The sequence below is a fragment of the Artemia sp. Qi Xiang Cuo genome, chromosome 8 (assembly GCF_049724085.1).
Source record: "Artemia sp. Qi Xiang Cuo chromosome 8, ASM4972408v1, whole genome shotgun sequence".
Lineage (NCBI taxonomy): Eukaryota > Metazoa > Arthropoda > Branchiopoda > Anostraca > Artemiidae > Artemia > Artemia sp. Qi Xiang Cuo.
Genome location: NC_142801.1, coordinates 55,742,706 through 55,770,704, shown reverse-complemented (window position 1 = coordinate 55,770,704; position 27,999 = coordinate 55,742,706). Strand labels below are relative to the sequence as shown.

The window sequence follows — 27,999 nt, the reverse complement described above, 5'->3', positions numbered from 1 at the left end:
ATGCATGGTGGTGTAAATTTCCACTTATCCACTCCAAAAGTCAAATTTCCTTTTCACTGTTTTTGGTAAACCATATATTTAAAAATACCTGGTGCTGCAATTTTAGGGGAAAAAAAATTATGCGGTACAAGTTTCCATTTATCCATTCAAACAATCAAGTTTTTTCACTGTACTGTGTAAATCATACATTTAAAAATACCTGGTGCCACGAATTTAGGGATAAAAAATATATGGTAGTGTAAGTTTTCCCTTATACATTCAAACTATCAAATTTCATTTTCACGGTCCTTGGTAAAACACGTATTTAAAATCACCTGGTGCCGCGAATTTAGGGATAAAAAAAACTTATGGTGATGCAAGTTTCCACTTATCCATTCCAACAACTGAATTTTATTTTCCCTGTCCTTGGTAAATTATATATTTAGAAATACCTGGGCCACAAATTTAGATATAAAAAAATACATGGTGGTGTAATTTTCTCCTTAGCCATTCATATCATCAGATATCATTTTCACTGTCCTTGGTAAATCATATATGGTGCCGCGAGATAAGGAGTAATAAAATTTCTGGTGGTTTAAGTTTCCTTATGCTCTTTCATACAATCAGATCTTATTTTCACTGTCCTTGGTAACTTAAGGTTACATGGTGAGTGAGCAAATAGTTTAGTTATGGAGCAATACGTGTATAAGGAAATTAAAATAGTTTAATACAAAACAAATCAAGCAAAATAAAATTTCGGATTATACCATGCCATCTCAAAAATAAAATTATCACTTATATTCGCAATTTCATTGAGTTTATCAGTGCCCATGCCTGCTTGTGAGCTGAACCTGACAAACCCATGTTTTTCCAGTTTCCATATTTGCTGGTATCTAAAAATATATGTTTCACGCCAGCTTTTAACCATTCCATAGTTGTGAGTTTCTAATGCTATTTGCTTGATTTGGCTTGTAACACCTAAGAAAAGAAAAACTGGTGAAAGTAAAACAAACGAGCAAGAACTGACAAAAAGAAAAAGAATACAAATCTCAATTACACAAGGTACTGTAAACAGGTTTTGTAAAACAAAAAAAAATAATAAAAAAATCACAATCTATTAGTTATTGAGTCTTTATACAATAGTCAAAAAGATAGAAAACAGGTTTGAAAAATAAAAAAAAGCGCAAGAAGACATTTTTTACATCAACAATATTGGAAAATTTATTGAAGCGGGTTGCTGAAATTTGCGCTTGCTTTGAATGTAATCTCACAATCTTTGTATTACATCTGAAAATGAAGGACATGGATTTCTCAGGTTCTAATTTTTCATACATTACGATCTTGTGAGCCAGCTTTTTCAGCGTTAAACTGAAAAACAAAGTTAAATTAGTAAAAAGCAAACATTGATATTAAAACTCAAAACGAGTAGAACTTGGCTGATATAAGTAGCCAAACCCTTTAAACGAACAGTGCTGCAACATTTACAGAGTGCTCAACATTTGCTTAATTTTTCTATATATTTTTATGATACTTTTTCGATCTTACATTCTAGGGCTACAATGGAAGAAAGATCAAGATGGCTAAACTACGTTTTACTGGATGGGCGGCGTTTACCCCCCCCCCTAATATAGCCTACCCCCTCCCGAAACATGTCCCCCGTGGAAAATACCTCCCGGAAAATCTCCCTTGCGTAAAAATACCCCTCAGAAAATAGTCCCCTACAAAATGCCCCAGCCTCTCCCCCCCCCCGGCAACTGGTTGTTTTCCAAACACTTTGGACTATAAAAAAGGACTAGAACTCTCAATTTCTGATCTAATGAGCACCCTCCGAAGCTTTTGCGACCATGAGGTGGAGTTGTGGATGAGGAAGGGGCATTTCCCCTCCTATACGGAATAAACTCTACTAATTCTGGGGTTTGATGTTCCTTTTTACTTCATAATAACAGTGTAGACCAGAAATATTCCCAGAAATCATAAGGGAGTGGATTTAAATTTCACTTTTTTTGGTGCGTTTTTAAGGTTTATTTTGCACCCCTCCCCTAACCCCCCCCCCCCCCAAACTAAAATCCTGGTTACAGCCCTGGAGATTATACGCTGATTTCCACCTCAAAAATTTCCTTGATTTCCTTGGTACTAAAATGCACCCTTTGAGGTATATCCCTCCCTCCCTAACTTCAAAACAATCAGAGAACCCGTTGTAGAAGTACACGTGGCTTTTTAAATTTTGTAATTTGTTCATTGCTTATAGATAGTATTAGTCATTGGGAAAAATGAGGATACTTTTCACGGGGGGAGTTTTCTGTAGGGGGACTGCCTGGAGGATATTTCAGTGGAGAGACAATTTCTGGGAATGCGTTCCTTTCAGTGGAGATCAAACTATCTGGCAAGATTATTCCGTGGAAAAATATGGGTAATGTCCACAAGGATGCTGCAAGGTGGCACTTCTCTTTTTAAAGCATTAAAATAAATGTCAGAAACATTTTTGTACAATAAAGGGGAGTGTCATTTGCAGCATCTTTGTGGACATTAACCACATTTTTCAATGGAAAAATCTTCCAGAAAATTTGATCCCCGTGAAATTTTCCCCTGGACAATTCCACCGTAACATTCTTTCTATATTTAAAGGTGTGCATCCAAAGAGGAAGAAAGACAAATAGAAATAATTCTGTAGAAGAATTCAGGGTAATTCTTCGCAAAAATTTTATCCCCACTGATAAATCCCCCAGGCAATCCTCCCCCTTCAGAAAACTCCTCCACGAAAAATAGCTGGTTCCAAGGGAGAAATGAGGGGAGGGTGTGGGTAGAAATTGATTTATAATCCCCAGGAAGTTCTAGATTTTTTCAATAAGTCGAAAGTGATTGGAGATCAATCAGCCACAAAGGGTATTTTCCAAGGGTATTTTCCACGGGGAGGGGTATTTTCCGTGGGGAGTGGGTATTATCCGCGAGGAGTGTTTTCCGGAGTGGTATTTCCCAGGGGTGGGTGTTTTCTGGGGGTATTTTCTGGGGGGGGGGGGGGTAAACGCCCGCCACCCAGTAAAATGTGACCTAGCCATCTTAATCTTTCTGTCGTTGAAGCCCAAGAATGTGATATCAAAAAAAATTTCACAAAAATATCCCCCCAAATGAAGTAGATGTTGAGCACTCTGTAAATGTTGCAGCACTGTTAGTTTAGAGGGTTTAGCTGCTCATATTAGCTGATTTCTACTCGTTTTTAATTTTAATATCGATATGGCTCTCATTGAGCCTTCAGATACATACAGAATTAGTTATAAGGGAGAGGCGAGGCGAGGGTGGAGTTAGAAATTGATTTATAATATCCAGGGGGTTCTAGTCCTTTTTTATTGTTCGAAAGTGATTGGAGACCAACCAATCGCAAAGGATATTTTCTGGGGGAATATTTTACGCGGGGAGGAGGATATTTTCCGGGCAATATTTTCCTGGGGTTCTTTTCCCCGGGGGATATTTTCCGTCGGGGTTTCGGGGGGGGGGAGTATATTCTACGGGGGGAATTTTCTTGGAGGGTAGGCACCTAGAACTATTTTACTAATAAAGGATGACAGATTGCCAATGGTTGTGTCTTTTACCCATCCATCTGGGGAAAACGAAAAGAAAGTCGTTCCCGAATGGGGTGGTAAGAAGTCATAAGGAAGGATTAAATAGGAACTGAAACTTCATAGGAAGGAGTAAGAGCAAAGCTTTGAATAGATTGGATGAAGAAGTGAGGCGCACAGCCGAATCGGCCTCAGGCGGCTTGGTGCAACAATGAGTTGTTGGTAGTTGTAGTAGCATACCTTTTCTTATGAAGCATGGTTTGAAATGCTGGAATGAAAAAAGAAATTTCAAAACACTCCCCACAATGAAAATACTGGCACGAAATTAGGTTGTTAATTATTCAAGGCAATTGTTTAGGTTTCGGTTTCATCAATGTTGAGTGCATCTATTTCTTGGCTCAGCACAATGATGTATATTTTAGTAACTTCTGAAGAAATGTCAAAGCAGCTTGCTATGAAAAAACAAAAACAAAAAAAAAAAACAAGTAGGAATACAAGCTATTTAGCCGACGGAAGGAACAAAGCAACACGTGTTTTGTTTTAGTTTAGGAGGATCTCTTTGAAAATGGATAAATGGAAAATGGCTATTCTTGTCATCGTTCAATTTGGTGAACTGCTCGTACTTCGTACTCCTCCCAATACAAATACAAACTAAATTTTAAAATGTGTTGGATCTGTCTAAAGTAGCCTACTTCCAATGCACAATACATGATTAATGTTAGTGCTACATATTAAGAATAAACAATTCAGATAAAAAGGATAACTAAATATAAATAGAAGAGCAAACACAAGGGAAATATAAATTGTTTCAGGTGGGTCGTAGCTAGGGCCCGATCGAAATGGATTTTAGGGTCTGATACCGAAACTGATATATCGGTAGCGTACCGGTAAGATACCGATAAAATTGGCCAGTAAATTCCTCTCGAGAAAAAAAAATCACCTAAATTTTAACCCCCTTTCCTCCCCATTATCTGCCCATATTCATACTCACATTTTCTCCCTGGTCTGTTACACACCAAAGAATAGCCTCAATATTCACTGTGGATTCTAAAAATTAGGCCATGCACAAGAACTGTTTGATTTTCTTTACCTTTTCTGATCAGCAACTTCTGAGCACACAAGCGAAACGGTGGATATTTGCGGAAGTGACGAATAATAAAAAAAATAATCAAAGAAGCAGGTTTAGTTACGTAAACTTTCCAAAAAGTGCACCAATCTTTCGTTTTATCGTCACTATGCAATGCTAACCAAATCAAAGATAAATTATTGATACAATGAAACTTAATGCTACCAGTAGCCCAAAAAAATCTTTTTCTAAGACACAAACTTAAAAATTGAGCCCTTAACCCACATCAATTTTTTTTAGAATAAGCTCCTAAGTCCTGGGTTACCACCACTGGGGATTTATAGCCAAATTTGGCAGTAGAGTCCTACTTATAGGATTTCTTTATTTCTAGGAAACATTACTCCTTGGCTGCATGTGGCTCAATAGCAGGAAACGAACGGAGTTTTTAGGAACAAAAAAACCCTCTCAATGAGGTTTTACCTCGATTGAACTTCTTTTTTCTGCTTGATATCGAAAATGCTTCGTTTCTTTAGAATGTTTGTTCTTTACATTCTTAAAACTTCCCATTAGAAGCATTCTTGTAACTAATACCAATATCATCCTTTTTAATTCATAAATACTAAAATAAAATTTCGTTCGCAAGTACCTGTATCAACCATATTTGGGATAGCTTCGTATTCCGATTGTTCAATATCCATTTTTATAACGTCGATAATACGATTCTCATGTCCAAGAAGTTTCATTATTGATCTTAAGCTTTTCATTTGCCAACCCTTTGCGTTTATTTCATCTTTCCCTTGAAGGCCTGAAATTGAGGGATATTTGAAAATTCATTCTAAGAATTCTTATTTTCCTTCGAAATAGGTGTTACGCCTTTTTTATAGCCTGCATCCACATAGTGTGTTTCAATTTAGTTCAACATCCTCCTTAGCATTCCCTAAAAGTTTAATCGTAATAACCTTAGCTGCAGTAGCGCTAGTAGTTGTCGTCATGGTAGTAGTTTTAATAGTAGTAGTCGTAGTAATAAGAAAGGTAAAGAATACGGCATTGGGCTTTACAGTACTTACCGGCAGTGCTGAAATTCGTTTCACGGCCCTTCAGCCAGGAAGTGTAAAGGGGTAGTGGTAGTAGTCATAGTAATAGCAGCAGTTACAAAAATTGTTGTAATTGCAGTTGCAGTAGTAGTTCCAGCCGTAGTAGTAGCAGTAATAGCAGCGTGCACATAGTGTCTTATGGTTATTTCAACATCCCCCTTAACATGCCCTAAAAGTTCCAACTTAATACCCTTGACCATTGCTTACACGCCCTTTTGACAACCTGCATGCACAGAATATGCTCTGCTTTAGTTCAACATCCCCTCCCCCCAAACATTTTAAGAAATTTTCACTTTCCAACCCTTGGCCTCAGTAGCAGTAGTCGTAGTAATAGTAGTAATAGTAACAGAAGTAGCAGTAGTAGTAGTAGTAGTAGTATGCACCGAGTGCCTTTTACTTAGTTCAAAATCCATCTCAAAACGTCCTGAAAGTTTCAACTTAATGCTCTAAGCTGTTCCTGAGATTTTGTTAATACGTGCTTTTGCCAACCTGAATGCACATATTGTATTTTGATTTCGTACAACATCCCCCTAAATACTTTCTGCAAGTTTCATCTTAATACCCTGAGCCTCAGTAGAATTACTAGTCGTAGAAATAGGAATTATAGCAATAGTTGGAACATGCTCATAGTTCCTTTTGGTTAGTTCAACATCGCGCTCAACATGCCCTGAGATTTTCAACTTAATACTATAATCCTTTCTTAAGATATTGCTTTTATGCCCTTTTGAAAACCCACTCGCAAATAGTTTGAATTGAATTATTTGAATCTTCCCTAAACTTTCCTTGAAATTTTCACATTAATATCATTAGCCTCAATAGTTACAGTAGTCGTGGTAGTAGTAGTACTAGTATGCACATTGTGCCTTTTGGTTAGTTCAAAATCCGCACCCTGAAAGTTTCCAATTAATAATCTAAGCCTACCTGAGACATTACTCGTACACCCTTTTGAAAATCTGCATGCTCATAGTATGTTACGATTTAGTTCAACGTCCCTCCAAACATTTCCTTAAAGCTCCACCTTAGCTTAATAAATAGCAATAGTTGTAGCAGCAGTAATAGTAGTAGCATTAGTGGAATTATGAACATAGTATCTTTTGATTTTTTTTTAACATTTCCCTGAACAACCGCTGGAAGTTTCAACTTAATACCGTATACAATTCCTGGGGCCTTGCTGATACGTCTTTTCCACAACCTGAATGTGCATAGTTTGTTTTGATTTTATTCAACACTATTTCAACAGTCCCTGAAATTTTTGCCTTAATACATTTAGCTTTAGTAGCAGTAGTAACAGTAGTAGTAGTAGTAATAACAGTAGCAGTATTAGTAGTAGTAATAGTAATAGTAGTATTAGTAGTAGTAGTAGTAATATTAGTAGTAGTAATAATAGTAGTATTAGTAGAAGTAGCAATAGTAACAGTAGTGTTAGTAGTAGTAGAACTAGTAATAATAATAGTAGAACTAGCAGTAGCGTGCAAATATTGCCTTTTGATTAGTTCTCTATCCCCCACAACAAGCACTGCAAATTTCAACTCCAATCTTAAAGCTATTCCTAAGATATTGCTGATACGTCCTTTTGACAAACTGCATGCACACAACGTGTTTTGATTCTTTTCAACTTACTTCTCAATATTCTTTGAAATTTTCACCTTCATATCCCTCATTTTAGTTGTAGTAGTAGTCACAGTAGCAGTAGTACTAGCAGCCCAATACCCGAACTCATCACCGCATCCCATCTCGTCACTACATCCTATTTCATCACCTAGCTCCTTCTCATTACTAATTCCCATCTCAACTCTACATCCCGGTTCCCAGCTCATCACCTCCAAGCTCATCAACACATTGCATCTCATTACCGCGTCTTGTCTCATTCCTACATCCATATCACCACCACCTTCCATCTAATCATCACAATTGTATTGCAAGACCACCTCCAATCGCTTTACTACATTCCATCTCATCACAGCGTCCCGTCTCATCACAATAATCCACCTCATCATCATATCCCATCTCATCACCACATCCAACCTCATCACCAAATCTCAATAAATATCGCAAAAATTTTCTATCTGTAAAAGGACGAATTACAGCTTAATTATTATTATTATCATTATTATTTATTGAAAACCCCGTCTTCGCACAGAAAGAAAATGACGGAGCACTACAAAGAGAGAAAGAGAAGAAAAATATCACTATACAACTATGACATCGTAATAAAACAGACTCGTAGCTTAGAATACACATGCCTTTGAGATCTGATTATAGCAGGATTTACTCATGTTTTAACAGCCCTTAAAAGCATAAGGAGATGGAGTAAGGAGTCAAAGGCGTTGCGAACATCATGACTCGCCAAGACGGGTGAACTATCTTTACAAGACGCATTAAGTAGAGCACTAACAACAACTACAAGGGCGTCTGCACAACCAATGCCATGTTGAAAGCCAAGTTGATGTAGAGGCGTGTAACATTTTTCTTCAAGCTCTTTTATGTTTTTATGTTTTAAGTTTTAATGAGCTCTGAAGCACAAATAAGCAAATAATTAATTGGAGTAGGTTTCAGTAAGTTCATTTGAACGAAATTCAATAATTGAAATTGCGGAATTAAGGCCTTAGTTTATAAAAGTGAATTTCAATAAGCTTATTGAAAGTGGGTTATGTCATATCTCTTTGACCTTATCTCTTTGAAATATTATCGTCGTACGAATCAGCTAAAAGAGCTAGGATACATTAGTAAGCCAGCAGGCATTGTAGACATCAAAGGAAAAAACTCGGTGAATCAAAACAACAGCATATTATACTTTTTATGGCAAAATATCTGCTTTTTGTTTCATGGTTTGAAAATTTACTTCGGTGGCATTGTCGCGTCTCATTTTTCTTCAGTTATTTGATTTAAATTATGTGACATTTCTGGTCCGAAATAAAATTTAGAACTCAAGAAAATCTTAAAATTAAAAAAATTATTTATAGCAAAAAAACCTTACCAATTTTGTGAAATATAAATTGTCTTTCCCCAGTTTGTTTTGGCTCTTCGATGGTTGGATCAAAACCATGGACTTCGCAGCCATATTTCAACATAGCATCCTCAAATGACCAGTTATCATTCACGCCGAAAGAATACACAAGACAGTTCCCAGGGACTGGTCTGATTTGCTCATCAAGACAAACTGCTTTGTGACCGTCCATATAATCCTGATGCTTATCAGCTTTCCTCCAAAGCCGGCCTCCAAAAAATTTGAGATTTTTACACGCTCCAAAGTTGTTCCAAGCATGCCACCGGGTGATATCCTGACAATGGAAAAAGAATGCTATAAAAACTTTCTTATTAAATTAATTTAAAAAAAAACTAAGAATAAGTTTATTAAAATTTAAGACGAGGCGGCCTTTGCTCCATGGGATATGGAAGGTGATGACAGTAGAGGAGGGGGTACCAGCCCGGTACGAACACATGTGCTGCCATCTACAATTTAGTTTAATGCTGACGGGACATAATTAAGTCTCTAATTATCGAGCGAGTCTCATCGGGGGGGGGTGTCTATCTAGATGTTGATGGGTGGCCACGTGCGAATGACTGTAGGGATGATTTACATAATCGCTGGGGGACATTATTTATTAAAGGATTATCGATCGAGTCTAATGGGGGTGTGTCAAGGTCAATCGATCTGTTGTTGTTTGGCCACGTGCGAATGACATGAGGGGTGATTTACATAATCGATGGGGGAATTATTGATTCAAGGATTATCGATCGAGTCTAATGTGGGTGTGTCAAGGTCAATCGATCTGTTGTTGTTTGGCCACGTGCGAATGACATGAGGGGTGATTTACATAATCGATGGGAGAATTATTGATTCACGAGCTTGGGGAATTATGAAACATTAAGGCTTCGTTAATCTTAGGTCTTTGGGATAAACATTCATTAAGTCAGAGAGAAAAATTAATATTCTATTTTTAAATAGGGCTTCACGAAGGGGGAATTAAGAAACATTAAGGCTTCTTTAATCTTAGGTCTGTGGGATAAACGTTCTTTAGGACAGAGAGAAAAATTAATATTCTATTTTTAAATAATGCTTCACGACGGGGGAATTAAGAAACATTAAGGCTTCTTTAATCTTAGGTCTGAGGGATAAACGTTCTTTAGGACAGAGAGAAAAATTAATATTCTATTTTTAAATAGGGCTTCATTGATCTTTAGTGTCAGGAATCATAAATGACATCACTTGTTATCTTGGAATTATGCGGGAGTCTAAAGAGATAGAAATTATATTTTTAAATACGGCTTCACGGAGCTTTAAGTCGGAGAGGTAAATTGATGTTCTAACGAAACCATAATAGTTTAGCTAGGAAAATTTATGAGATGAAGAGATTAACGTAGGAAAGGGTTTCCTATTAATTTGAAATGTGAAAGCACAGAGATGCCAAACAAAGGGAACACGCTGAATTTGCGTTTAGGGATTATTTGGGCGAAACCGTTTTAGACAGCTTATGGAATTATTTCGGCGAAACCGTTAGAGACGTTGATTTAAAAGAAGATTTTTGAAGAGATTTTAGAAGAGAATTTAATAGTGAAACTCTGTGGTCGTTATAATACACAAGTTTCATTTGAACAGTGTTGTGAGGTCCTCTAACCCAACCCCAAAGGGTTCCAATCCTCCTACTCCAACCCCGAAGGAAGCCCCCGGTCCTCAAAAGCCCCCCAAGCTCCCAAAGGCCCTCCACCGGTCCCCAAATGTCCCCCAAGCCCCCAACTGCCCCCCGGACACTCAAAGGCCCCCCAAGCTCCCAAAAGGGTCACCGGCGCCCCCAAAGGCCCACCCAGACCCTCAACGGCCACCCCCGGGCCCCCCAAAGGCCCATCGAGTTCCCAAAAGACCAACGGGGTCCCAAAGGCCCTACACCGATCACCAAATGTCCCCCAAGCCCCCAAGGGCCCTCCCTGTGCCCCAAAGGCCCTCCCTGTGCCCCAAAGGCCCTCCCCCGGCCCCCTCCTCCTTCTCCCACCTCCTCCTCCTCCTCCTCCCACCTCCTCCTCCTCCCCCCTCCCCCATCCTCCTCCTCCTCCTCCCACCTCCTCCTCCTCCTCCTCCTCCCACCTCCTCCTCCTCCCCTCCCCTCCCCCTCCCATTCCCTCCCCATTTTTTATACTTTTTTTGTGCATTGAGACACAGAACGACCCCCACCCCCCCGCCCCTCCCCCCACCCAAGGGCTGATTTTTTCAAATTTAATTTTTTAATTCTTTAATTTAAACTAAAGAGTTTGTATATTTAAGTATTGGTGGGGTGTGGGTTAAAGTGTAAAAGGTACAAATTATTGATTTTTAATAGTTCATTTTGAATTTCTTTCTTTGAAATTCAATAGTTGGAATATTTCAGTAGTGTGATGTTGAAGTTTACCCTGTCACAGTTACATTCCCTTAATTTTTCAAAGTTCATTTTGAATTTCTTTCGTTGAAATGCAAGAGTTGGAATATTTCACTAGTGTTTGGTTGTTGTTTACAATGTCACAGTTACATTCCCTTAATTTTTCAATGTTCATTTTGAATTTCTTTCCTTGAAATGCAAGAGTTGGAATATTTCAGTAGTGTTTGGTTGTGGTTTACCTTGTAACAGTTACATTATCTTGATTTTTCAAAGTTAATTTTTAATTTATTTCTTTTAAATTAAAGAGTTGGAATATTTCAGTAGTGTGATGTTGTAGTTTACTCTGTCACAGATATTTCAGTAGTGTGTTGTTGTAGTTTACCTTGTCACAGTTACATTTTCTTGATTTTTCAAAGTTCATTTTGAATTTCTTTTGTTGAAATGCAAGAGTTGGAATATTTCAGTAGTGTTTTGTTGTGTTTTACCTTGTCACAGTTACATTTTCTTAATTTTTCAAAGTTCATTTTGAATTTCTTTCTTTGAAATGCAAGAGTTGGAATATTTCAGTAGTGTTTCGACCTGGTTTACCTTGTCACAGTTACATTTTCCTGATATTTCAAAGTTTATTTTGAATTTCATTCGTTGAAATGCAAGAGTTGGAATATTTCAGTAGTGTTTAGTTGTGGTTTACCGGGTCACAGTTACATTTTCTTAATTTGTCAAAGTTCATTTTGAATTTCTTTCGTTGAAATGCAAGAGTTGGAATATTTCAGTAGTGTTTGGTAGTGGTTGACCTTGTCACAGTTACATTTTCTTTATTTTTCAAAGTTCATTTTGAATTTCTTTCATTGAAATGCAAGAGTTGGAATATTTCAGTAGTGTTTGGTTGTGGTTTACATTGTCACACTTACACTATCTTGATTTTTCAAAGTTTATTTTGAATTTATTTCGTTGAAATGCAAGAGTTGGAATATTTCAGTTGTGTTTCGTTGTGGTTTACCTTGTCACAGTTACATTTTCTTGATTTTTCAAAGTTCATTTTGAATTTCTTTCGTTGAAATGCAAGAGTTGGAATATTTCAGTAGTGTTTGGTTGTGGTTTACCTTGTCACAGTTAGATTTTCTTTATTTTTCAAAGTTCATTTTGAATTTATTTCTTTGAAATGCAAGAGTTGGAATATTTCAGTAGTGTTTGGTTGTGGTTTACCGTGTCACAGTGACATTTTCTTGATTTTTCAAAGTTCATTTAGTATTTCTTTCTTTGAAATGCAAGAGTTTGAATATTTCAGTAGTGTTTGGTTGTGGTTTACCTTGTCACAGTTACATTTTCCTGATTTTTCAAAGTTCATTTTGAATTTCTTTCATTGAAATGCAAGAGTTGGAATATTTCAGTTGTGTTTCGTTGTGGTTTACCTTGTCACAGTTACATTTTCTTGATTTTTCAAAGTTCATTTTGAAGTTCTTTCGTTGACATGCACGAGTTGGAATATTTCAGTAGTGTTTGGTTATGGTTTACCTTGTCACAGTTACATTCTCTTGATTTTTCAATGTTTATTTTGAATTTCTTTCTTTGAAATGCAAGAGTTGGAATATTTCAGTAGTGTTTGGTTGTGGTTTACCTTGTCAGAGTTACATTTTCTTGATTTTTCAAAGTTAATTTTGAATTTCTTTCATTGAAAAGCAAGAGTTGGAATATTTCAGTTGTGATTGGTTGTGGTTCACCTTGTCACAGATACATTTTCTTGATTTTTCAAAGTTCATTTTGAACTTCTATCGTTGAAATGCAAGAGTTGGAATATTTCAGTAGTGTTTGGTTGTGGTTTACCTTGTCATGGTTACATTTTCTTTATTTTTAAAAGTTCATTTTGAATTTCTTTCGTTGAAATGCAAGAGTTGGAATATTTCAGTTGTGTTTCGTTGTTGTTTACCTTGTAACAGTTAAATTTTCTTGATTTTTACAAAGTTCATTTTGAATTTCTTTCGTTGAAATTCAAGAGTTGGAATATTTCAGTAGTGTTTGGTAGTGGTTCAAAGTTCATTTTGAATTTCTCTTGTTGAAATGCAAGAGTTGGAATATTTCAGTAGTGTTTGCTTGTGGTTTACCTTGTCACAGTTACATTTTCTTGATTTTTCAAAGTTCATTCTGAATTTCTTTCGTTGAAATGCAAGAGTTGGAATATTTCAGTAGTGTTCGGCCGTGGTTTACCGTGTCACAGTTACATTCCCTTGATTTTTCAAAGTTCATTTTGAATTTCTTTCATTGAAATGCAAGAGTTGGAATATTTCAATAGTGTTTGGTTGTGGTTTACATTGTCACAGTTACATTTTGTTGATTTTTCAAAGTTTATTTTGAATTTCTTTCATTGAAATGCAAGAGTTGGAATATTTCAGTAGTGTTTGGTTGTGGTTTACCTTGTCACAGTTACATTTTCTTGATTTTTCAAAGTTCATTTTGAATTTTTTCGTTGAAATGCAAGCGTTGGAATATTTCAGTAGTGTGTTGTTGTTGTTTACCTTGTCAGAGTTACATTCTCTTAATTTTTCAAAGTTCATTTTGAATTTCTTTCGTTGAAATGAAAGAGTTGGAATATTTCAGTAGTGTTTGGTTGTGGTTTACCTTGTCACAGTTACATTTTCTTAATTTTTCAAAGTTCATTTTGAATTTCTTTCGTTGAAATGCAAGAGTTGGACTATTTCAGTAGCGTTTCAAAATGGTTTACCTTGTCCCAGTTAAATTTTCCTGATTTTAAAAAGTTAATTTTTAATTTAATTAGCTGAAAATAAAGATATTTAATATTTAATAATATGTTTGTTGTTTTTTAAATTGTCAAAGTTAAATTATATTGATTTTTAAAAGTTCATTTTGAATTTCTTTCGTTGAAATGCAATAGTTGGATTATTTCATTATGGTTTGGTTGTTTTTTAACTTGTCACAGTTACATTTTCATGATTTTTTAAAGTTCATTTGAATTTCTTTCTTTGAAAAGAATGATTTGGAATATTTAAGAATTGTTTTACTTTTTTTTTACAATTTAACATGTAAATTTTCTATATTTTTTAAATTTTCATTTTAAATTATTTAGTTTAAATGAAATAGTTGGAATATTTCAGTAGTTTCTGGTTATGGTTTACCTTGTCACATTTACATTTTATTTATTTTTTAAAAGTTCATTTTGAATTTCTTTCGTTGAAATGCAAGAATTGGATTATTTCAGAAGTTTCTGGTTATGGTTTACCTTGTCACATTTACATTCTCTTGATTTTTCAAAGTTCATTTTGAATTTCTTTCGTTGAAATTCAAGAGTTGGTTTATTTAAGAAGTGTTTGGTCGTGATTTACCTTGTCACAGTTACATTTTCTTGATTTTTCAAAGTTCATTTTGAATTTCTTTCTTTGAAATGCAAGAGTTGTACTAATTCCGTAGTGTTTGGTCGTGGTTTACCTTGTCACAGTTACATTTTCTTGATTTTTCAGAGCTCATTTTTAATTTATTTAGTTGAAAAGAAAGAGTTGGAATATTTCAGTAGTGTTTGCTTATGGGTTACCTTATTACAGTTATATTTTCTCTATTTTTCAAATATAATTTTGAATTTCTTTAGTTGAAAAGCAGGAGATGTACTATTCCAGTAGTGATTGGTTTTGGTTTACCTTGTCACAGTTACATTTTATTGATTTTTCAAATTTCATTTTGAATTTCTTTCTTTGAATTGCAAGAGTTGTAATATTTCAGTAGTGTTTGGTTATGGTTTACATTGTCACAGTTACATTTTCTATATTTTTCAAATTAATTTTGAATTTCTATACTTGAAATGCAAGAGTTGGAATATTTCAGTAGTGTTTGGTTGTCGTTTAACTTGTCACAGTTAAATTTTCTTTATTTTTCAAACTTCATTTTGAATTTCTTTCGTTGAAATGCAAGAGTTGGAATATTTCAGTAGTGTTTTGTTGTGGTTTACCTTGTCACAGTTACATTTTATTGATTTTTCAAAGATCATTTTTGAATTTCTTTCGTTGAAATGCAAGAGTTGGAATATTTCACTAGTGGTTGGTTGTGGTTTACCGTGTCACATGTACAAACATGTATACACATGTACACACATGTGCTTATCATGAGTGCTCATGATAAGTTAACATAACCTTTTCCGGTGAGTATGGTTATGTTAGACTAGATTCAGTTAGGTTAGATTAGACTAGGTTAGGTTAGCCTACGTACGCTTCACTTAGGTTAGCTTAGGTTAGGTGAGAGACATGCGAAAAGTTAGGTGTATGATTAGGTTAGGTTAGGTTAGATTAGGCCAGGTTAGGTTAAGTTAGGTTAGGCTAGGTTAGCCTACGTACGCGCGCGTACGTAGGCTAACCTAGCCTAACCTAACTTAACCTAACCTGGCCTAATCTAACCTAACCTAACCTAATCATACACCTAACTTTTCGCATGTCTCTCACCTAACCTCAGCTAACCTAAGTGAAGCGTACGTAGGCTAACCTAACCTAGTCTAATCTAACCTAACTGAATCTAGTCTAACCTAACCATACTCACCGGAAAAGGTTAGGTTAACTTATCATGAGCACTCATGATAAGCACATGTGTGTACATGTGTATACATGTGTGTACATGTGACAAGGTAAACCACAACCATACACTAGTGAAATATTCCAACTCTTGCATTTCAACGAAATAAATTCAAAAATGAACTTTGAAAAATCAAGAAAATGTAACTGTGACAAGGTAAACCACAAACAAACACTACTGAAATATTCCAACTCTTGCATTTCAACGAAAGAAATTCAAAATAAAGTTTCAAAAATCAAGAAAATGTAATTGTGACATTGTAAACGACAACCAAACACTACTGAAATATTCCAACTCTTGCATTTCAACGATATAAATTCAAAATTAATTTGAAAAATCTAGAAAATGTAACTGTGACAATGTAAACCATAAACAAACACTAGTGAAATATTCCAACTCTTGCACTTCAACGAAAGAAATTCAAAATGAACTTTGAAAAATCAAGAAACTTTAACTGTTACAAGGTAAACCATACCCAAACACTACTGAAATATTCCATCTCCTGCTTTTCAACGACAGAAATTCAAATGAGCTTTGAAAAATCAAGAAAATGTAACTGTGACAAGGTAAACCATAAGCAAACACTACTGAAATATTCCAACTCTTGCATTTCAACGAAATAAATTCAAAATTAACTTAGAAAAATTAAGTTAATGTAACTGTTACAAGTTAAACTACAACAACACACTGATTAAATATTTAAACGCTTGCATTTCAACTAAAAAATTCAAAATGAACTTTGAAAAATAAAGAAAATGTAAATGTGACAAGGTAAACCACAACCAAACACTAATGAAATATTCCAACTCTTGAATTTCAATGAAAGAAATTCAAAATGAACTTTGAAAAATCAAGAAAATGTAACTGTGACAAGGTAAACCACAACCAAACACTATTGAAATATTCCAACTCTTGCGTTTCAATGAAAGAAATTCAAAATGAACTTTGAAAAATCAAGAAAATGTAAATGTGACACGGTAAACCACAGCCAAACAATACTTAAATATTCCAACTCTTAAATTTAAATTAAATAAATAAATATGAACTTTTAAAAATCAAGAAAATGTAACTGTGACAAGGTAAACCACAAGCCAACACTACTGAAATATTCCAACTCTTGCATTTCAACAAGAGAAATTCAAAATGAACTTTTAACAACTACCAAACACTACTGAAATATTCCAAATCTAGCATTTCAACGAAATAAATTCAAAATTAAATCTGTAAAAATCAAGAAATTGTAACAGTGACAAGGTAAACCACACCGAAACACTTCTTAAATATTCCAACTCTTTCATTTCAACGAAAGAAATTCAAAATGAACTTTGAAAAATTTATAAAATGCAATCATGACAAGGTAAACCACAACCATACACTACTGAAATATTCCAACTCTTGCATTTCAACGATAGAAGTTCAAAATGAACTTTGAAAAATCAAGAAAATGTATCTGTGACAAGGTGAACCACAACCAATCACAACTGAAATATTCCAACTCTTGCTTTTCAATGAAAGAAATTCAAAATGAACTTTGAAAAATCAAGAGAATGTAACTCTGACAAGGTAAACCACAACCAAACACTACTGAAATATTCAAACTCTTGCATTTCAAAGAAAAAAATTCATAATAAACTTTGAAAAATCAAGAAAATTTAACTGTGACAAGGTAAACCACAACCAAACACTACTGAAATATTCCAACTCTTGCATGTCAACGAAAGAAATTCAAAATGAACTTTGAAAAATCAAGATAATGTAACTGTGACAAGGTAAACCACAACGAAACACAACTGAAATATTCCAACTCTTGCATTTCAATGAAAGAAATTCAAAATGAACTTTGAAAAATCAGGAAAATGTAACTGTGACAAGGTAAACCACAACCAAACACTACTGAAATATTCAAACTCTTGCATTTCAACGAAAGAAATTCGAAATGAACTTTGAAAAATCAAGAGAATGTAACTTTGACAAGGTAAACCACAACCAAACACTACTGAACTATTCCAACTCTTGCATTTCAAAGAAATAAATTCAAAATGAACTTTTAAAAATAAATAAAATCTAACTGTGACACGTTAAACCACAACCAAACACTACTTAAATATTCCAACTCTTTAAATTCATCGAAAGATATTCAAAATGAACTTTGAAAAATCAAGAAAATGTAACTGTGACAAGGTAAACCACAACGAAACACAACTGAAATATTCCAACTCTTGCATTTCAACGAAAGAAATTCAAAATGAACTTTGAAAAATAAAGATAGTGTAAGTTTGACAATGTAAACCATAACCAAACACTACTGAAATATTCCAACTCTTGCATTTCAACGAAATAAATTCAAAATTAACTTTTAAAAATCAATAAAATCTAAGTGTTAAAATTTATAACAGAACCAAACACTACTTTAATAGTACAACTTTTTAATTTAAATGAAAGAAATTCAAAATGAACTTTGAAAAATCAAGAAAATGTAACTGTGACACGGTAAACCACAACCAAACACTACTGAAATATTCCAACTCTTGCATTTCAACGAACGAAATTCAAAATGAACTTTGAAAAATCAAGAAAATGTAACTGTGAAAAGGTAAACCATGACGAAACACTACTGAAATATTCCAACTCTTGCATTTCAACGAAAGAAATTCAAATGAACTTTGAAAAATCATTAGAATTTAGGAGTGACAAGGTAAATTACAAGAAAACACTACTGAAATATTCCAACTCTTGCATTTCAACAAAAGAAATTCAAATGTATTTTGAAAAATCAAGAAAATGTAACTTTGACAAGTTAAACTACAACAACACACTACTGAAATATCTGTGACAGAGTAAACTACAACATCACACTACTGAAATATTCCAACTCTTGCATTTCAACGAAAGAAATTCAAAATGAACTTTGAAAAATTAAGGGAATGTAACTGTGACATGGTAAACCACAACCCACCACTAGTGAAATATTCCAACTCTTGCATTTCAAATAAAGAAATTCAAAATGAACTTTGAAAAATTAAGGGAATGTAACTGTGACAGAGTAAACTACAACATAACACTACTGAAATATTCCAACTCTTGAATTTCAACGAAAGAAATTCAAAATGAACTTTGAAAAATCAAGAAAATGTAACTGTGACAATGTAAACCACAACCAAACACTACTGAAATATTCCAACTCTTGCGTTTCAATGAAAGAAATTCAAAATGAACTTTGAAAAAATCAGACCTTTGGAGGGGGAGGGGCCGGTGGGAGGGGGTCGTTCTGTGTCTCAATGCACAAAAAAAGTATAAAAAATGGGGAGGGAATGGGAGGGGGAGGGGAGGGGAGGGGAGGAGGAGGTGGGAGGAGGAGGAGGAGGGAGGAGGTGGGAGGAGGAGGAGGAGGATGGGGGAGGGGGGAGGAGGAGGTGGGAGGAGGAGGAGGGAGGAGGTGGGAGAAGGAGGAGGGGGCCGGGGGAGGGCCTTTGGGGCACAGGGAGGGCCTTTGGGGCACAGGGAGGGCCCTTGGGGGCTTGGGGGACATTTGGTGATCGGTGTAGGGCCTTTGGGACCCCGTTGGTCTTTTGGGAACTCGATGGGCCTTTGGGGGGCCCGGGGGTGGCCGTTGAGGGTCTGGGTGGGCCTTTGGGGGCGCCGGTGACCCTTTTGGGAGCTTGGGGGGCCTTTGAGTGTCCGGGGGGCAGTTGGGGGCTTGGGGGACATTTGGGGACCGGTGGAGGGCCTTTGGGAGCTTGGGGGGCCTTTGAGGACCGGGGGCTTCCTTCGGGGTTGGAGTAGGAGGATTGGAACCCTTTGGGGTTGGGTTAGAGGACCTCACAACACTGTTCAAATGAAACTTGGGTATTATAACGACCACAGAGTTTCACTATTAAATTCTCTTCTAAAATCTCTTCAAAAATCTTCTTTTAAATCAACGTCTCTAACGGTTTCGCCGAAATAATTCCTTAAGCTGTCTAAAACGGTTTCGCCCAAATAATCCCTAAACGCAAATTCAGCGTGTTCCCTTTGTTTGGCATCTCTGTGCTTTCACATTTCAAATTAATATGAAACCCTTTCCTACGTTAATCTCTTCATCTCATAAATTTTCCTAGCTAAACTATTATGGTTTCGTTAGAATATCAATTTACCTCTCCGACATAAAGCTCCGTGAAGCCGTATTTAAAAATAGAATTTCTATCTCTTTAGACTCCCGCATAATTCCAAGATAACAAGTGATGTCATTTATGATTCCTGACACTAAAGATCAATGAAGCCCTATTTAAAAATAGAATATTAATTTTTCTCTCTGTCCTAAAGAACGTTTATCCCTCAGACCTAAGATTAAAGAAGCCTTAATGTTTCTTAAGTCCCCCTTCGTGAAGCCTTATTTAAAAATAGAATATTAATTTTTCTCTCTGACCTAATGAACGTTCATCCCACAGACCTAAGATTAAAGAAGACTTAATGTTTCTTAATTCCCCCTTCGAGAAGCCCTATTTAAAAATATTATATTAATTTTTCTCTCTGACTTAATGAATGTTTATCCCACAGACCTAAGATTGACGAAGCCTTAATGTTTCATAAGTCCCCAAGCTCGTGAATCAATAAGTCTCCCATCGATGATGTAAATCACTCCACGTGTCATTCGCACGTGGCCCAACAACAACAGATCGATTGACCTTGACACACCCACATTAGACTCGATCGATAATCCTTGAATCAATAATTCCCCCATCGATTATGTAAATCACCCCTCGTGTCATTCGCAAGTGTACAAACAACAACAACAGATCTATTGAAATTTAAACACCCACATTATAACATATCGATAATCCTTGAATCAATAAAGTCCCCCATCGATTATGTAAATCATCCCTCGTGTCATTCGCAATTGGCCACCCCTATACCGATCTATTGACATTGACACACCCCCCGATTAGACTCGATCGATAATCCTTGAATAAATTATGTCCCGTCAGCATTAAACTAAATTGTAGATGGCAGCACATGTGGTCGTACCGGGCTGGTACCCCCTCCTCTACTGATGACATCACCAGAGGCATGCTGATTAGACCGTCGGCTATTTTGAACGAAATGACTATCTAAAAATTCTGATCTGGTGTATTTGGGTGCTACAAAGGGATTGGGTTGCGGGCACGTAAGATGGACGGGTTTCACAACAATCACTTTCAAGTCTTAAATAGGGCACTAGAACTTTGGATTTCCGATCGAAGGACCGCTCTGAAGTTTCTAGGACTATCCCTTTCATACGAAGTGGCTGGGAAAGGAATACATCGAATGATTAAGGTTCTCTGCTTAGGCAGTGCTATTACACTGCCTCTAGAAGTTTTTGGGCCAGTTTCCAACAAGATATTCAACCATAATTGCCTGTATTTAGGTTTTTTGAATGGCATAAAGAAAGAAAACGATCAAAATAGAATTTTTAAAGGCCAAACTAATATACTGAAGAAACACATAAAACAAATATTTCGAGAGAACAGCCACTTCTCTTCTTCAGCGCGAACAAAATACAATAATCTCAAAAAAAGGTACTCACAGAAGATTCTATGCACGGCAAACGGCACCAACATAACACCCATACAGTGTCACACCAACTGGTGCCTTGGAAACGAATCCGATGAGTCACCCTGTTTTACCTTGTATTTAAACAAGATAACTTTGATAACAACCCCTCGTAATAGCTTCTATCCTTTCCATGAGATTAAATAAATAAAAATAAGTTCTTTCAACTGTAAGTAAGGAGCAGCATATATATATATATATATATATATATATATATATATATATATATATATATATATATATATATATTTTCAAAAGAAAAAAGTTGTTTAGCACTTTCAAAAGAAAAGCTTCTTATTGTACTAATTAAACGAATCTTACGTTTCAGGAATAGTTCTTAAAGAATTGGGACGAAATTCGAACTTTAGTGTAAAGAGCGAGGCATTGAAGAGGAGCAACCCCCCTCATATATATAATAATTTCTGTTCGTTTTATGTTTCAATGTTGCTCCTTACTGTCAGTTGAAAAAACTTGTTTTTTTTATTTAGTTTCTGAATGTTCTACTAAATACCGCCAGGAAATCTGGTTCCTCCTTCACGGAAAAATCCCTCCTCCCAACGGATACATTCTCTAGACAATTCAATACTGGTGAAAATTTACCTCGACCAATAGCCCTTAACATCTCCACGTGTAAAATTGAGTCGGCAAAGAGAAAGCAAGACATAAGAAGAATTTCGCATAGGAATTCTGGCAAATTTCCCCCTGAAAAATTCACACCCTTGAAACTTCCCTTTCCATGGAAAATCCTCCCCGTGGATAATTTCCCTGCAGAACCCCCACCCCCGAAAATGTATGCATTCTAGACGTAAACAAATGACAAATTTTATAACTTAAAGACTTTTCCCAAGGGCCTGTGGGGTTAATGATACCTCCATAGGCACAGTTATTTAGCCTTTTGACAACGCTGAACAAAGAAACTATTTCAAAATTTTGATCTGATGATTTTAAGAAGAAAAAAGGCGTGGGAGGGGGTCTAGTTGCCCTTTGATATTTTTGGTCAATTAAAAAGGGCACGAGAGCTTTTAATTTTCGTCGAATAAGCCCTCTCCCGATATTGTAAGACCACTGGGTCGATACTATCACCCCTGGGAAAAACTAAAAAAAGCAAATAAATAAACAAGCATTCGTGATCTTTCTTCTGGCAAAAAATACAAAATTCCACGTTTTTGCATATAAGAGCTTGAAACGTTTACAGTACGGTTCTCTGATACAATGAATCTAATGGTGTCAATTTCATTAAGATTCTATGATTTTTAGGGCGTTTCATTTATTCTTTGAAAATCGCAAATTTTCTCAGGCTCGTAGCCTTTGCTGGGTAAGACTAAACTTAATGAAACTTATATATTTGAAATCTGCAACATAAGCCGATTTTTTTATGACAATTCCGTTTTTTAGAGTTTCAGTTACCAAAGGGCTGGGTCGCTCCTTACTTATTTTTCATTACCACGAACTGTTTGATCAAGCTAAAAAAAGGAAATGAAAGAAAAAACATAGGATGCACTTAGGCACATCTGCTGATACTTATAAGTACGACTTCTGCACAAATGTTAGTTTTTCCCTGTAAAAATCCATAAAAGCAGCACTTTCACTTTTTGGAGTGAAAGTTTCTACACTTTAAATGAACTTTTCTACACCTTAAATAAAATTTACGCCCTCGGACCTAGTGACACATTCCTCTTTGTTAAGTGTCCACTATTATGAAGGTCTGTGCTGATTAGTTGATATTTTATGCAGATAATCAAATCAAACAGGTATGTTCTGGATTTGATCAGAGTACCTCAAGCATAAGTTGATTTTTACTTTGTTTTGCCTATTTTTTAAAATCCGGCAGTAGCAACTTTGTTGCAAACTGGATTTAAATTTGTGCTGGACACTTCCTGGATCGGGAAAGAGTCATGCTGGTGTTTTTAAGCTCTATTTTACAGAAGTTTCAATTTTTGTTTTTAATTTTGGGTTTTTTATCTTTTCTGTTTTTTAATATTTTCAAGTTCAAATTCTTTTTAGTTCTATTGCATTCATCTTTTTCTTCATCATTTACAGTAAGGACCTCTAGGGGATTACACAGACAGGATATTTGTGGCAAATCTTTCTTCTGTGAATTCTACTGGTCTTAAGCTCATTAGCTTGGCTGTCCTAATTATTTTCTATACATTTTTGCCGTAAAGAGTTACTTTGGATTAGGTTTCTAATTTAATTTTTCACGATTTTTCCTATAAAAAGTAAAGAACGAATTTAAAACTTTAAAAGAGCAGTAATTAGCTTATATAAGACATCAAATACAGTACTCTAAGTCAGAGTGTAAATTGCCATCAATGAAAAACTAAAACAAAAGTGAACTGAAATTACAGTGACCCATGAAGCTAAGCTAAGCACGAGCATAAATTATCATAGAAAAGGGTCGTGTCACCGCTGTTCCCTCCTGGGAAGCAAGAAGACGTTAAAAGTGTATAGAAATAGGAAAGGAGAAATATTCTTATTCAAATCTTTGTAAAAACAAAGCTTCTGACTGGACTTGCCCCGCCCCCTGGTAATGGTCCTGAAGGCACTCATGTGTTGCGCAATATCTGGCGCGAAACACTGGTTTTGCCAAACGCGTTTTTTGCAAACTGGTTGTTAGCGACGCGTGTTTGGGCGTCATCCCAGAGCTTTAAATTTTACATATTGAATAGAATTAATGAGAAAAAGCTGGAAAGCTTTCTTATGAAAAAATAAACCTTTTTTAGACACCCTAAAAGTGTAAGTAGGCCTAGAAGTAGTAGCAGTGATAATAGATGTCATGGGGAGGGAGTAATAACATTGATGGTAGTAGCAGTAGCAGTAGCAACTGTGGTAGGAGTAGTCTCAATAAGAACTGCATTTAGGGGTAGTAGTGGTGTACGAGCTGTCATTTGGAAGGAGTAATACTGATATTAGCATTAGTTCAAGTAACTGCAGCACGAGAAGTCAAACAGTTCGTGGTATCGCGCTAATTGTAAACGAAACTCTAAAAAAATTAAATTTGTATGACAATAGATACCTCCAAAAAATTGGCTTTTTATGCTGATTCCAAATATATATGATTCATGATTTTCAGAAAAAGGAGGGAATCCCCTAATAGTCAAGGAATATTATTAAAAATCGCACCATCAGATTCAGACCTTCAAAGAACCATACTGTAGATGTTTCAAACTCCCATCTGCAAAAATGTGGAATTCTATATTTTTTGCCTGAAGGATGCGTGTCTATTTATATTTATTTTTTTGGATTTCCCAGGGATGATCGTATCGAACCAATAGTCCTAGAATACTGAGAGAGCGCTCATTTGAGTGGAAATTTAAAGTATAATGCCGTTTTAAGAGACAAAAAAAGATTGGAGGGCAACTGGCTCCTTTCCAATGCCCTTTTTTGCACGAAGCTGTCCGGTCAAAATTTTTAGACAGCCATTTTGTTCAACATGGTTGAAAGGTCCAAAAACAATACCTTAGGGGATTACATGACCTCCCTTGGCCTTCAAGGAAAGTACTGCAAGTTATGAAATTTGCCCATTATTTACATTTAGTGTTTGTTATTGGGATGTATATAGACATTTTTGAGGATTTGGGAGTATTTGGGAGAATTTATCGTTGGGAGGGAGATACCTGGGGTTAAACTTTCCAGGGGAAGTTATACACGTGAACATTTCCTCAAATTCATCATGAAATTTGTTTTATTTGTCTTACTTTCTCTTCGGTGACTTAGTTTTACATGTGGAGATGTTCTGGTGGAATTGTCCCGGAGAATTTTCAGCAGCGTTGAAATTCTCTTAAGAATTTTTCCGTGAGGGGAGGGTCCGTGTGAGAAAATTCCCATGAGGGGATTATCACCAGGAAATATCTCTATGGGAAAATTTCCACGGAACAAACTTTCCACTAGGGGAGGGGGTGGATTTAAAAAAAATCCACATAGGGGTAGGGGTTTCTGGCATGATGTAAAATGATCAAAAATTTAAAAAAAATTGTTTTTTTTAATGAAAGTAGGCTAAGGATAGTTTTTCAGGCGGAATTGTTCACAAGCAATTTTCAGGGGGAATTTGTAGCTTGGCTGAAATTGTCCAGGGCAATTTCCTGGCGGAAAGATTTTACGTTGGAGGAATTTTTGGGGTGGGGGAGTTTGCCGTATAGAGAGAGGTAGATATCCCGGCATTATTTGAAAAATGATCAAATATTAAATAAAAAAAAACAAGTCTTTTCTATGGAAAGTAAAAGCAATGTTAAAATTTTAAAACGAGCAAAAATTACTCCGTATATGAAAGGGGTCGGCCCCTCTTTAATACCCTGCTCTTGACGCTAAAGCTTGACCCTTTGTCTTAATTCTTTAAGAACGACTCCTCAAAGACAAGGGTCGTTTAGTTAGAATCAGAAGCTGTTCTAAAAGTACTAAAAAACTTTAGCATAAAGAGCGAGGAATTGAGGAAGAGGCAGCCCCTTTCATATACGGAATTATTTCTGTTCGTTTTAAGTTCAAACATTACTCCTTATTTTCAGTCGAAAAAACCTGTGTTTTTTTTGTATCACAGTAAGGATTGTAGTCTTAGTGGTAGTAGTAATCGCCTTACAGAGTGGCAGAAGCGCTACCGTGGCTAAGAATAATTGTGATAGTCCTAGCAAGAGTGGGGGTAAGGCAGGACTAGTCCCGGCAGTGGCAGGTGAAGCCGTAGAGTAATCGTCGTAATAATGGTAGTAGGTGTAGCAGTATGGATACTAGTAGTTGGTGGTAGACGCAGTACTGGTAGGAGCAGTCGTGATAAGAGAAGTCGGGATATAAATAGCCTTAGTAGTTGTTGTGGTAGTAGCAATAGTATTGGAGCTAAATGCTTCCTGCTAGGCTATAAATTTCCTTTTTTATGGGTCATATGCTTTTTGTAAACTAAATTTCATCTTATCTCAATTTTTAATCAAATACGTTTATGCGATGAGCTTTAAACGATACAAGCAGCTGTTATTTATTAACAGTTTATCATTTAGTGCCACTCCATAAGTGATCTAAGAATGATCATGATCTGAAACAGGTACAGTATCTCGACAAGTACGAAAACGGGAAGAACAGGGACGAGAAAAAATGAGGTATGTCTTTGGCCCAGTTTTGGACTCTCCAATTGTACATATTAACAATCCTTGCGTGATTCTGATCTCTACAATGCCTCGTATGGCATATTTTCTGGTTTTTTATATCACTTTGGTTATAATGATTATATCTTAGAATCTGGATCTGATATTAGATGAAGCTATAGGTGTACAAGACCATGGGGCCACCGATATCAGCATTGCAATAGAATGAGCCCTCCCATAACCTCCTATGATCAGCTGATGCATATGATGAGCTTGGGGCCTGATTTCTTACAAAATGAAGTCTCTATGGTAGATCGTTCAACAACAGTAGTGCAAAAGTGCGAGTGTTTTAATATTTGTAAAAAAATAACATTTAGAACATTTAAGAACTCGGGACAAATGTGACAATTTTTATAAACAAAAACATCTTTTTTAAGCCTTCAGCCCTCCCTTGAAAATTTTTTGTAGGTCTATGTCCTCCCCCTCCTTCGGAGTACAAACCTAAGTATGAACTCATAGCATGATAGGACATGACTTTAAAGGAAATGAGCTTTCAAGGAGGGGATAGAAGAACCCTCTTATTCTGAGTATTATTCTAAAAGCAAGCACTAGGTCTAAGGCTCACAGTTTAAGGGATGTTCAAAAGACCAATTTTGAGGGGGGGGGGGATGATCCCTTCACAGGCACCCATATAGATGTTTATTCCGAGAGGACAAGTTTTTCAAAAGAAGAAAATATTACAATTTTTTGATGATTGTAGTAAAATATGTAACAACAAAAATTATGATATTGTGGGTTAGGGTGTGGGTCAGATTTTTAAATACAATGACAGTTTTTTTAATCGATGATAAAAATGCCTAAAAGATAAAAGCAAAAAGAAAAAAGATGGCAAATTTTTTTAGCCGACTTTGAGCGAGTATTTTTTAGCAAACAGTCTGTGGTGTAATGCCTATACTGCCAAGTAGGCTACACTCACAGGGAAGGCAGGGACATATCAGTACACCACCTATCCATAGAACACCGAACATAAACATAACCCCCAAAACATCATGATCTTCTGAAAAATTTTGAGCCTTTTCTGGAAAAAAAAATTTCTAGCCTACTCGTCCCTCCTCTTTCTAATTGTAGGCTAATTGTAAATGTCGAACTTACGAGATTTAATTGATGTGATATAATAATACTAATATATCCAGGAACGTCGACAGGAGCAGAATTTAGACAGTCACATTCCGGGGATTAAATTATAAAAAAAAATAAACAAGCAGACTGCATGAAAAATATTCGCAAATCTGAGCTATTTCCAAAATCTGGACTATTTGGAAGCGCCTAATTTCATTTCCGGTGAGTCAATTCTGTAGTATATCACAATGGCTACTAATATTTCATATTAGTAGTCTCTTAATCATTATGGTTGTTAAACACCAAGATAAATATTACTGAAAAATTGTGTCAAAATTTTTGTTATAAGTTTCACAAAGTAAATAGAAAAACCGCTGCTTTAACTTACAAGTGGCGCAGCTAATTCGGATAAACCTCCGCTACGTGCAAAGGATCGCCGTTCAACTTCTTCACAGCTACTTTCTTCATATTTTTGATTTTCAGAACTTAATATCCTCCATAGTATAATCAGTTCTAAAAAGGCCACGGTGGAGATCACTAACGAAGAGAAAAAACTGCGATTCCCCTTTATTAACATTGCAAACTACACAAGTATTTTGCGGTGAACGAACTTGTAGACTTTTGTGAAACTAG

The 27,999-nt window shown here is 35.9% G+C and overlaps 1 protein-coding gene across 1 annotated transcript; it reads right to left on the bottom strand.

The window, feature by feature from the left end:
• Window positions 1-685: 685 nt before the first annotated feature.
• Window positions 686-27,999, bottom strand: LOC148949584 (putative methyltransferase-like protein 24). Its single transcript, XM_089093614.1, has 4 exons — window positions 27,755-27,999; window positions 8,671-8,974; window positions 5,246-5,404; window positions 686-957 (listed from the first exon to the last, which is right to left on the bottom strand). Exons 1-4 carry the CDS (start codon window positions 27,941-27,943, stop codon window positions 719-721), a joined length of 891 nt encoding a protein of 296 aa, XP_088949740.1. The 5' UTR covers window positions 27,944-27,999; the 3' UTR covers window positions 686-718.

Bases quoted from the DNA above. Each gene is read 5' to 3' on its own strand.
- LOC148949584 (XM_089093614.1), bottom strand. From the start codon at position 27,943: ATGTTAATAAAGGGGAATCGCAGTTTTTTCTCTTCGTTAGTGATCTCC. The intron at 8,975-27,754 runs GTAAGTTAAAGC...TTCCATTGTCAG, and splicing joins CCGAATTAGCTGCGCCACTT to GATATCACCCGGTGGCATGC. The intron at 5,405-8,670 runs GTAAGGTTTTTT...CCTCAATTTCAG, and splicing joins ATTTATATTTCACAAAATTG to GCCTTCAAGGGAAAGATGAA.